This window comes from Halichoeres trimaculatus, unplaced genomic scaffold, assembly GCF_033239565.1.
Source record: "Halichoeres trimaculatus isolate MK-OKI-2021-1 unplaced genomic scaffold, fHalTri1.1 fHalTri1_scaffold_17, whole genome shotgun sequence".
Lineage (NCBI taxonomy): Eukaryota > Metazoa > Chordata > Actinopteri > Labriformes > Labridae > Halichoeres > Halichoeres trimaculatus.
This window is the reverse complement of record NW_027437195.1, coordinates 9,490,058-9,502,651: the sequence shown is the minus strand read 5'-3', so window position 1 is coordinate 9,502,651 and position 12,594 is coordinate 9,490,058. Positions and strand designations below refer to the sequence as shown.

The following is a 12,594-nucleotide window of genomic DNA, read 5'->3' as shown; positions in this document are numbered from 1 at the left end:
AACAGGCTTTATCAATTTTCCATCACTTTTCAACCATAGAAAAGTTGAGATTTGTAGCAAAAAGTTTGGGGAACTTGAGACTCAAACACAGCCCCTTGACTCGAAAAAGCAACATATTTGCCAGGACTTCACTATGGTTATTGGGCTGGGGCGATATGCTATTCTCACGATTCAATTCTATCACGGTTTTTGGGGTGTGGGTTCGATTTGAATTGTGATTCTTCAATGTTTATGATTTTTGCAATTTTTAGTTTGTCTTTTTAACACCAGACCATGAGAAAAAGTTAAATGATGATAATGTCTACAGATTATATCAGGAGCTATATTTTCCCATAAAATGCACATTACATGAGAAACATTTCACTCCCTGCTGGAGAAGAGTGGTAACTTTTTTCCAATCCAGTTTTTAAACAAAGACTGAAATGAAGAATTTGAATTTGAAAAAAAAAAAGATTTTTTGACAAAGAATCCTGATTTTGATAGGATGAAAACATACAAAGGCATGGACATTTGTGTGTGTTTTTGATCCAATGGGTCATAACGCTGCAGTTTGAGAGGTAGAAGGAAAGAGAATCTTCATCAATAGAGCAAAGGTGGAGTTGTCATTTCTGCAGACAGATAAGAAACTTTCACTTTAGGTGGAGGATGTGAACTGAAAATACATTAATTTAAATACTCAGAGTGTACTTCAGCTCATTTAAAGACGAGAAGTTTGAGTGTTGCTTTGGTCTCTTAACAGGTACAGCAGAGCGTCTAACAGCATTCATTCACAGAAGAACAAGCATCAGTCATTTTAAAGGATTTTAAATGCATAGTTGGCAGGAGAGTCAAGTAATTTCACCATGGTGCATCAGTAGGAAGTCTTGTTGCCCTACAGGGGGCGATTTCATAATTGTGTAATGTGGGATGACAACGTTTTAGGCATCAGGGTAACCGAACCATGACTTCCTTTACCATGCACTGCATTGTTTACAGTTCAGGTAACAAATTCAGAAGCAACATGTTCATGGGAAGCAAAATTTGCCCCTTTGTCTGCATCTGTTGACCTGTCTGTGGTCTCAGTTTCACTGTAAACTCTGGCAAACAAACTGAGAAAAAGCTGATTTTCTTGTAATTAACTGGATCATTAGTTTCAAATAATGACATCATGATGCAGATTTGCAACAGTAGCAAGTTGAGCTTTGTCAGGTCTCTCCTCAACAGAGGAAGAAATGATCTTCTTCAGTGTTTTTTTGTTGAATGGAGCTTGGGTCCAAACGTACAACCTGACAGCTTATTCCAGGCTCACTCCTAATCCTTGACTTTAGCTCCATTTTTACTGATTTGAGTGAACCAGTACAGCACTGGAGAAGAGACTGGACACCTCCCTACACACTCATACCTAAGACTGTACCGTAGAGAGAAATTCCCCTGCTGATGGTACCTTGTGAAACATCAAAAGAGGCTAATTCGAACATGATGTTGGCCCATCAGGTAGATGCTGAACATGAGCCCTGAAGAAGATGCCATCAGATGATGAATTATGCAAGCAGCACAGGATCCTTTGTGGGAACAGCTGAGTTACTCATTATGTTAATATGTTAGATGGAATGAAATTGTCTGCACCCTACGAAGAGGAACTTCCAGTGGGATCTGACATGCTAAAAGAGCTTTCATGGATTGTCATGCCTCTAGTGGGTCTGCCACTTTTACAACAATGGGGGATCCCAGTGAAATTTCATCATTTAGAATTTAAATATTCTCAGAAAATGTTAGAAATTAAATTAAGTGCTGCTAGTTTAACTTCTTTGTAGAGCTGAAACATTCCCCTCTTTGTTTTTTTTTTACTGACTACAAACACTCTCCTAACGCCCAGTAAGCTCTCATGTTAATCTCAGCTGTGGAGTTAATAAACATGGTAATGTATGCGCGTGGGCCACGCCTCCAGAGACCAGACCAACGATGACATACGTTCCTAGAAATGAGTTATGGCACAAATAAAATGGCCCCTGAGGCCTCAGTGTTGGACGGGAACACGGCGGTGTCTGTGTCAGCGCAGTGAGGTGGCCGTTTGGGCTGCTGGCGGATGGCCACAGCCCCAGCTGGAGGAAGACACATAAATCATCACAGCACAGAGGAGGAGGGATGAGAGAGATTACTTTACTGAGGAGAGGAAATCAAAGCTGCCACAGTAAAAACTCCAGCGTCCCCTCTGAACTGTCTTACTGTGAGGCTCAGGGTCACTTAATAAAGGAGGAAGGTGTGAACACACTCAGTAAACATGGAGCCAATGAGACCTCTGCATGCCTTAGTCAAGACCAGCAGACAGGTCAAAACCACTGTTAGTGTCTAATCTGTCAAAACATCACCATCATCAAAACTCTGCATTTATTTCACTATCTTTTCATAATCCACATTGTTAAAAATGTCTTTCATCTTGTACAGGTTTCTGTCCCAGTCTTAGACTCGAAGATGCCATGAACGTGACAAATTATTATCAAACGGTACTAAAGAAATAAGGATGTGTTCTGATTATCAAATACTTGAACATTCATTTCTTAAAAAAAGAAAAAGAGTTGATGCAAATATTATCTCATCTTAAAAATTACATGTTCCCACTGTTTTACTGTTGCCTTGTTGTAATGCAGTACTCCAGCCAGACTGTGGCTGTAGGGATTGATGCACCGTTTCCATGACAACACTTCATCCGAAAAACACTAAAATGAAGCGAAAACACAATGGAAAAAAATCTGAGTTTACACAGGAATACCGAGGGACTGAAAACACTGTAGTAAGCATGCCAGGCCTGTATTTGGCGCTATAACTGTCTTGTCCAGAAGCTGCTTTTGGGAGATCTCCACCGAAGTAGAGTTGAGCTGATCATCTGGTGTATTGGGGAATACTAAGTGCAAAAGTGGAGCAACACATGCGCATTTTGTATAAGAACAGTCAGCAGATTCAGCAGATTCAGCAGCACAAGCAGGTAGTCAACAACCATCGTAACAATGGTATTTTTGTACTGTTGTATGTGCTTGTTCGGAGCAGAGCATGACGTTAGCATTTCCACTGAAAACGCCAGCTTACTGTCTACAGTGGAGACAGCGTTTCAGAAAAATTCCACTCCGCAGGATTTTTTCAAAATTTTGCGTTTTCTATTAGCTAAAATTACATTTTCATGTAAACACGAGGCCAAAACGCAACAATACTTGTGCATTTCATTCCAAAACCACTGTCGTGTGAACGGCCCCTCGGGTACAACAAAAAAAAGCAGATATTGAGCACGCTGCTCTGCAGAAACACGGGGATGCAGATCGAGACAGATGCCACCAGCTGCACCTCGCCCTGGAGCTGTTTCATGCAACTGCTACGGAAACAAACTGACGTTTTGGGACCACTTGATTGTTTGTAGCTGGAGGGGGGTAATTATTCAGCTCATGGCTGGGTACAGTGGTCCGACTAGTTGTTTATGAAACGTAAATACCTTCCTCTGGAAGCTAGCTGGTTTCAGCATCACTAAATTTGAGAGTTAATTGTGTCAAGGAGATGTTTTGGTAATGGGTTTAAAAATGTATGACAGAATGTGATAGGTTTTTTCAATCAAATAAAGCTGGTTGTTCATAATGAACAAGCTTCTTGCTCCGGTTAACTGCATGGATCTAATGTGCAGCCTCAAACGTTTCCAACATCTCCTCACTGTTATAGATAGTGTCAGCTCGGCTCACAGCACAGAAGACAAACTGAAGATTTTACAGTGAAACATCTTCATTTGTTGTTTTGACTACTTGGAATACCTAGCTAGCTTTTTAGCAGGTGTGGATGTTTGCCCCAATCCTAACAAAACTAGGACCAAAAAGGAATAAAGAAGCCACATCAGCAGCTCAGTGAAAGAAGAAACTGAAATGATTTACTGAGATGAGTACTGGTAAACTTTGCTTTTTTGTTGTTTTTATCAGCTTGTTGTTTTGTAGATGAGGATTTCTTGAAGGATTTTTTACCCCCTGTTGTAAACCTGGTAAAAAAATGAACACAGGGTGTTTTTATAAGCCACAGTTTGTAGTGTTGAATCAGCTTCAGGGCAGATAACACTAGAAAGCAGCACCACTTCATTTTTAAAGAAGAACTCATTTACAGCAACCCAAATGCCAAAGAACCATGTCCATTGGAAACAGTTTCATCCACTGTGGTCACAGAAGACTGCACACTGGCAGCAGGTTCACCAAAACGTTTTTTGGCTGATAGCTGACTGTTATCAGGTCATCCTTCTACTTCCTGAACCCTCACGTCCACAGATGTCCCTCTACTTGTGCCACCCTGCCTTGAAAAGACCCCAAGTTCCCATAATGCAACTTGTGTTGTGTAAAGTTACGCCTCAGCACCCGTCAGCGTAACGATCAGATGCCTGGAAACAGACTCTGTTTGGTAAAACGACATATTGCACAAGCTGGCCTTTCAGCAGTTTCACTGTGGAGGGGAAATGACAGCCAGAGCGAGGGCTCGGCTCTCCAAAGCCACGCACAGTGGGAATGCATATGTCGCCACAAATGGTGCTGAAAACAGCACGGCACCGCACACTTCTCTCTACTCACTACTTGTATATGCAACAGAAATGAGAATGAATACACGTGTTGAAAAAGAAGCATGTGTAGCTGAGCGGAAATGATGCTGCGGCTGACTTCAGAGCTGCCTGGCACCGCTCATCAGAGTCACTTCTTTCCCTGACACTCCAAAAGAGAGGAGGGCTGATTCACTCTGCTGCCGTCTTTGTACACTGAGGAGATATATCTCCATCTTTTCAGGGCTAATGATGAGCCGCACAAATACAGCAGGAAATCAAACTGAATGCACACCTTAATTTAAAAGAAAATGATTAATATGAGAGAGAGAAATCTGCAGAAGTGTATTTGAATTAAAGGGGAGAAAGCTGTGTTGATAGGATTCAGCTCGTACTCATACTATAGATGTAGAACATTTATAGAATTAAAAGTGTTACCTCAAACAAGGCTCACACACCAGCTTTTACCTGATTGTTCATATCAGTTTTTAGTACCAATCAGAGTAAATTCATTTCTTTGCTTGTAGGTTTCTTCCATATTCAGGTTCAGGTAACTATTTGAATGAGTGGGAAAATTTGATTGGCAGCAAGAAAATGACATCCTATCTGACAACTAAGGTGTGATTCAACCAGAATTTCTAGGAACTTCAAATACCAGGGGCTACTATTCCAGGAACTAAATGGTTCCTGTGGCCTAGTGTTGTCTGCATTTCTACCAAGGCCTGAAGTCCTGCAGAGGTTGTACAAACTAAGCCAGTGAGAAAACAGGGGGGAAAGTAATTGGACTACATTGCCAGACCAGAAGAAGGCAGTAAACCAAACAGGAAGGCCATTCAGCGAAGATGAAAAAAGACTGGCATTGTTATGTGAAACACCACAGTTAGCCTGTTAGCATGGAGGAGATTCAGCCTGTGCTGGTTTTGATAGTGCTTTAATGCACTGCAGACGGATTCATTGATTCAACACTTAAAGAGGAGACAAGTGCTTGTAGCAAAGTGGTTATAAAGAGCTTGTTTTGTGTTTCATCTGTGCTAGGCCTGTTTTTGGCCTATTTTAGGCTTTTTGAAACAGCTTCCACAGACTTGTCTAAAAAATAAAGTTTTTTAAAACAAGTTTCTTAAGTTTTAACTTCCATATCTGTGGCCTTCATGGAAATTACTCCAACAACACTCTCATTAAACAAATATTCACCTGCTGAGGACCTCTGAGCGCTGTGCAGCGTGAAAGTCCATTGATTGCTTTATGACACACTGCACGACGCCATTGAGTTTGTCTGCTACAACAAAGACACCCTGGAAATGACTCAGAAACCTGCGTAAGCTCAGTTAGAATAGTTTCAGATGAGACAAGAGGGGAGTGCATTAGCAAGAAATAAAACCACCTGTGTGACAGTCGTCATGATGAGGTGTTCAGCTTAGTAGTGACAATCATGAGGAAAACATTCAGAAGCCATTTAAGAATATTATCATTGCAGCCTGCAGTGATGAGTATTTCCTGTGTGTGCTCCTTCACAGCACAGAACTCAAGTTTTTATCTTTAAAGGCGCAGAAAACAACATGAAAATCACAGTGAAAAAAAGCGCCTTCCTCTTTCTGCTCTCCCTTCTTGTGTCCCTCTGCCAAGTCCCTCCCTCTGAATGATGCACCAATCCATGTCAGATTTAAAGAGGGGCTATTCTGCCGTCCCATATTTTAAACATGGAAATGAAGTAAAAATGCTGGATGTTTAGACCAAATTTGTTGAATTTTCAAACCTCTACGTGTTCATGTGATGTAGAAATCCCTGAATCAGTCTGTAAACTGATGAAAACACTCCGTTTATAAACAGCATGAGATCTTCACGAGATCTTTACAGGACTCAAAATAATGACATCATCTCATCAGGATCTCCTTACTGGTTCATGGCATATAGAAGGGCATGTCTCAAAAACCAAGGTCTGTCCCACAGCTTCGCCCCTGACAGGCCTCCTGGAGCTGGTCCATAAGAGGGACGGGAGTTTGTGGCATGGGAAGCCTTAAAGCGACAGCAGCTAAAACAAAGCATTTCTGACAAAGGCTAAAATTAAGGTCTTCTAAAACACCTGTGAGAAAAAAACGATTATCTTTTTTTTTTTGTTTGAGCTGTAAATCATGTAAAGATACTACAGGGATACATGGATTGCTATTGCTTTAAAGATGCTATGAGGAGTGTTTTGATTGCACTCCCTCGCCATCTTGTGGCCCGGAATCTCTGCGCACTGTTGTAAATTACTTTTTGCGAGGCGTGTGTTAGTTTTGGAATTAAATGGAGAGATAAACGGACAAATTTTCTTTGTTCTAGACAACTTTTTACTGAATACAATGCGCTGAGGTAAGGTATTTATCAGTACAGTTATGTAGTGCTACAGTTTGAAACTTCACATCAAGCAAAGGTTGTAGCAGCCGGCTATATGCTAGCCCTGTGCTCTGTAGGCTAACGTGAAAACAAGTAAACACTGTCAGGTTGTATGTGGTTTAGTAGCTGTTTATATTTAGCTCAGCTGGCAGCCTGGTGCTCTAAGACATGTTCGTAATGTGTGACATTAGTTAGCTAATCCTGGTTAGCTATGTCCTGCCAGTCATCTAGCAAGCAGAGCTAACGTAACCTCACTCTTCATTTTATCGATAGACTCTCAAGTTTGAACAGACCACTGCAGAATAACTGCTGACTGTGTGTTGGAATGAACATTATCACAAACAGTTTAGCCCCTGCCCCGAGCTAAAGGCTAATTAGCCTTTAGCTCGGGCTGTATCACTCCCCCTTATTTCTTTCTTCTGCTCTTCTGTCCTTTTTCTGTCTGACACTTAGGCTCCAGTGTCCACCATCACTACAAAATTAATCACAGAAATCTCTTTCAGCAGAGACAAACACAGATCTCTGTGTTTTATCTCTTCTCACTACTAAACTTTGTCAGCCGGTGTGGTGTTGTCATAGAGACCTAGACGTGCCGCAGATCAATCTGGTCCTGGTGGACCCCATTGGGAAGCTAAGAAGTAGCAATTAAAAATAACCTGTAACCAGCAATATTGGTGCTGATAATCTCATTTTAAAGTGTGGATTACAAACAGGCATATATCTAGAAGACTTTTTCAAGATTGCTTTCAAACTCCTAACAGCCCCTTTAAAGATGAAACACTGACAGCTGGTCAATACTAGGGATGACAGAGATTTTTTTGATTGGAAATTTTATTGACACCATTAGTCTCTGCCTATCCAGGACAAATTCCAGCAGCATATAGCGTCAAACACATGGCACTCGCTGGTGTTTCTACCGTTCCTTGCATCCACACAGCCACCGGCAATGCCCATTGTACTGTTAGCATCATTATGCATAAAATTAAGGCACAATTTGAACCACTTCTGTCTCCTGTCTGTCATGATTATGTCTTTCAACTCCTAAGTTATTGTTCGCGCTCATTGCCTTTGTAATGCGTGATGTTATTGTCTCTCAAGCCAGTCTTCCCCATTCCTTATCAATACGACTAAAAAAATAGTGCTAAAAATTAGGAAAGATTGAAAACAAGAGAGCTATCAGCAAGTTTGAAAGAGCTGGTGATTGGTTAGTTAGGTGCACCGGTAACAAAAAAATAAATAAAAAAAGAAGAATAAAAAGAAGGACTGGGGCTTTGAGACTCGAGTCAGATTAAAACAACTGACGCCCATCAACAGGTCAAATATGGGCCTTTACATCACTGCACACTCTCTTTGGTGCAAGGAAAGACAAACACCTTCACTCTGACCTTATGCTAAATCAGCTCTGCTCCATCTTGCAAAATCATGCTCAATACTGTGTGAAACCGCTATATCTTTTAGATTTCGGAAGGTTTTTCTTCTGACTTTTAACATACTTTTAACTGAGTGTGTTACATGCGGGGTGCATCATGTTCCTGGATTGGCTTATAAAGTGTAGTAAAGTCAGTGGAGCAAAACCATTTCTCTAACACACACACACACACATGCACACATGCACAGAGCCAGAGTTGAGACAGTTATAGAGGGAGAGGACCAATGTTCTGTATCTGAGGAGAACAGAACGACTGCCTCGCCTGCAGCCGCTCTAAAAGGCTTCATAACAACCAGTCTGAGAGCAAACTCTGCGCTCTGCACTAACAGCGGCATTAACAGCTGCAGCAGGATACGACCTGGTTATGAAATGTAACGAGGACAGAATGTCAGACATATCCACTTCTGCTTCATTAGCTTTTTTTGTTCTTTGCTCCCTGCAAAGCCTCGAAGCACAGACAGGTACTCTTACCTTCAGCGAGAGAGGGGGAGGGAGAAAAATCAGAGCCTGGCATATAAACACAACCTAAATGAAAACCTCAAACTGCAAACCCTCAAAAACAGACGGGCATGATTCAAAGGCTGCTTAAAAGAAATAATAATTTACTCCAAACTAATGACTGTGTGGGAAATTTTGAATGTGTAGAAAACATATTTCTTCTATGGAAAGTCTGTGTCTTTAACGTAAATGTGCACCACACACTTGGATTCAGTGGGCTCACTGCAGGTGTTAAAAAAACTCAAAAATTTGTGCAGCCCGACGACGAATGACAGGAGATGTAACCAACATCCCAGACACAATGGTTGGGTCACTTTGGTTTTAACATTCAGTGTTGCCACAGTTACTTTAAAAAAGTAATCAGATTACTGATTCTCCTCCTTCGAAAAGTAACTTAGTTAAGCTATTTTACTGACTACTTGATTTTAAAAGTAACAAAGTCAGATTACAAGTTGCTTTATTAGTTACTCTCAGTAGCTGCCAACAACACTTACGGCTGCATAATTTGGCAAAATTGTGGGATGCAATTAAAATGAATAATAATATAAGTCTACATGTATTATTTCAAAGTAACATGCAGATATTGACAGTTGTAAAACTGGTACTTTACAATTAAAATAAAAAATATTCATTTTATACGTCTTTGAATTTCAAAATACAACTGAGTCCTGAGCATCAAGACTTAAGTTAAAAAATGTACGAAGCAACAAGTGTTGTGATATTTTAATTTATGTATCTTTAAAAACTGAATCGTCATTATTATTCCTGTTTGTCAAATTGGCAACATTTAATACTTAAATATGTCTTTCTTGTCAAGCTATCAAGCAATCAAAGACCCAGCATGTTTGTTTTTTGAGGATTTTATATCACCTTTTCTTGGTACGTTAGGGAGAAATTTTAACTTTTCTAAACTTTGACTGGCAGCCAAACCTAAAGGAAGGGAGACACAAAACTGCACAGACTACGTAACAGCTAATTCTGGGGTGACAGAGTCTGCAGTGGACAATATCAAATTGGTTTGCATAATGTCATACAATCTGTGCCGATTTCCTTAATTTTGGGGGATCTGTGATCGGCCCATCCTTACATATGAAACTGATCTTGTACACCTCTGGGAAGGTCTGACTCCAAGCCATTTTTGCTTTTTGCTATGAGACCTAAACTCAGGACACTTTATTGGTTGTCAAAGTTAAAACATAAAGATTTTCTTGTTTCACGGGTATTGTTCAATGACTTTCAATAAAATAAGATTAGGACATTGAAGGTATATGCTATCGACCCAAATCAGTATAGCCAGGTCAGGCTTTTTAAAGATCGATGATCAGCCAGAAATTGTGATTGGTGCACCCCTAATCCTAATACCTGTGATGGTTCTTAATTGCTCTGGTCATGTAGTTAAATGTCAGTTTAAGCAGACACCAACACCATAAAACTTTTTCTCCATTTACTAGACTGACAAATGAAAAAACACATGATGATAGGAGATGATATCTGCCGTCTGTGCTGGTTTACATCCAGGTAGTAAAGCCTTAAAGTGTTAAGGCAGCAGCCTTTAACTAGTGCTACAACTCCACCTAGTAATTGGTTACTTAGACTCAACATGTAACCAACATTTCAGGCCAACGGTAATGAACAATAAACTCCTAATTCTGGAGCCAACTGACCAGCTAACCTTTCATCACTTAGTAAAGTGATCAAACCTTGATGTTTGAACAATTCAATCATTTAAAATGTTTCATCTGCTTGGCTTAGCAACCACTGTTCATAAAATCTGGAAAAAAAATATTATTTCCAATTAAAAATAAAAAAGAATAAAAAAATAAACATATATAAAAAATAAAAACAGAATATGACAAGACCTTTCTGCTTTATGTTGGTGTTCTGCTCAGCTAGACCTGGTTTGAGCCAGTGTGACAACTCACTCATCCCTTACATTGTAGCATTTAAGCACAAGTAGAACATTTTCATAAATCAACACAAAGTAAAGAAAAAGAAAATCATACGTAAATACACTTCAGTGATGTGTGTTCAGTTCAGACCCACCTCCTTGCCGAGATCTTCTCTGATGACCTGCTGGATCTCCTCCATGCTGCTCTGAGGAGCTCGGCTATGCAGGACCTTCAGAGTGGACGTGTACTCCTCGGGCAGCAGGTAGTCCAGAGCTCCCAGGTGCTGGCCCACCTTGATGAAAGTTCCCCGGTTTGCACAACACAAATCACGAAGACGCTCCGCTGATCGCTGATGCACCTGCAAGTACCGGAGAAGATGCGAATTAAAAAAGTCAGAAACATACCACAGGAGGGTCAGAAGAAGGGCTCTGAGGAGACTAACAAATTATATCATTGTTATGCATAAGTGCACTTCATATGTCTGTGGTGAGATCCCTAAAGAGCAACAGTTATAGTAGAAATTGTCTCATCCTCTGTAGATCATGGATACATTTAACAAAGTTTCTGTGCAATGTGTTCAGTGAAAGAGCAGCATCAACAAAAACAAGTAAAAAAAGTAGCTCATGTCACACAGTTTGAAGTTTTCTAATTTGGAGCTAATCACTGTTGGTTTTAATAATTAATTCAAATTACCTTTTACTCAACATTAACCAATTTTTTTTAACCTGACAAAATTGACACTTGTCAGTTTTTGGGTGGTTAACAGCTGCAATCATGGGACTTATTAAAAAACAGAAAACTTTCTGGAAATGTGACAAAAATGAACAGTTCAACAATCAAACATCAAAACTACAAACACAGAGATACTGACTGATGATTTTGTATGTTAACATAATGACACATTGAAGATGAGTGCTCAAGTTGGGTATTTGGTCCAAAAAAAAAGGATAATAGACCTCATTTAATTTGACAGTCAGAGTGGATTTGGGATTAAGTTGAAAGAATTTCATTCTGGGTCAACAATTTGAGGCCTTACTTTGGCTCGTCTGTGCAGTTTTATCTCAGACCATCAGCTTAAATCCAAGTGGAAAACATTATTGACTGTAGTGACCAAATGAATTAATTAAATGAAATGAAATGAATTATTATTCTTAGACATGGTCTTCTTTCAAGTCTAGGAATGCTGGTGTTAAGTCAACGACAGGATTAAACATTTTAATCATTGTTGGTTGGCACCAGAATTACTAGTAAGTTAAACAAATAATTCATTTTTTTATTAATGTAGTTCAGCCATAACTAATATGTAAGCTGTATAGGGACTAAAGGCTGGAGCCAGCTCTGCTGATGCTTGCCTTAGAATTTTAAACTTAACTTAAACAGCTCTAAAATGAGTTGCTATCACATCTTTTTTATGTCTCTTGATATATTTTTTCAAGAAATTAGAAGTATACACACATCAATGTTAAGTTTTTTAACTGTACTGGATTTCAAGGCAAGAGTCAGTGGGACAAGGAATAAATAAGGCTACAATGACGAGCATTATTGTGAAATGAGGAACATCATCAAAAGTCAGTTACATTGATTAGAGTCCTGAAGAGTGTGTGTGTGTGTGTGTGTGTGTGTGTGTGTGTGTGTGTGTGTGTGTGTGTGTGTGTGTGTGTGTGTGTGTGTGTGTGTGTGTGGGTGTGTGGTTGGGGGGGGGGGTCATGAGGCCCCTCCCAGTCTGTCCCATTTGAAGCAGCTGGAGGTGATAATGCTTATAGAGAGCTCCTCTCCTGAGACCAGCACAAATAAAAAGGCGTGAAATTAGCTCCCCTTAACCTCCATAACCCCCCCCCCCTTCCACACACACACACACACACACACACACACAC

General features: G+C 40.1%; 1 protein-coding gene across 1 annotated transcript in view; it reads right to left on the bottom strand.

Moving 5' to 3' along the window:
- The window catches only part of adck1 (aarF domain containing kinase 1), an 83,340-nt gene that overhangs the window by 47,182 nt on the left and 23,564 nt on the right, over positions 1-12,594 (bottom strand). The window contains exon 4 of the mRNA XM_074692521.1: positions 10,875-11,078. Within this exon, the coding sequence (XP_074548622.1) occupies positions 10,875-11,078 (204 nt within the window). The remainder of the gene's footprint in view (positions 1-10,874; positions 11,079-12,594) is intronic.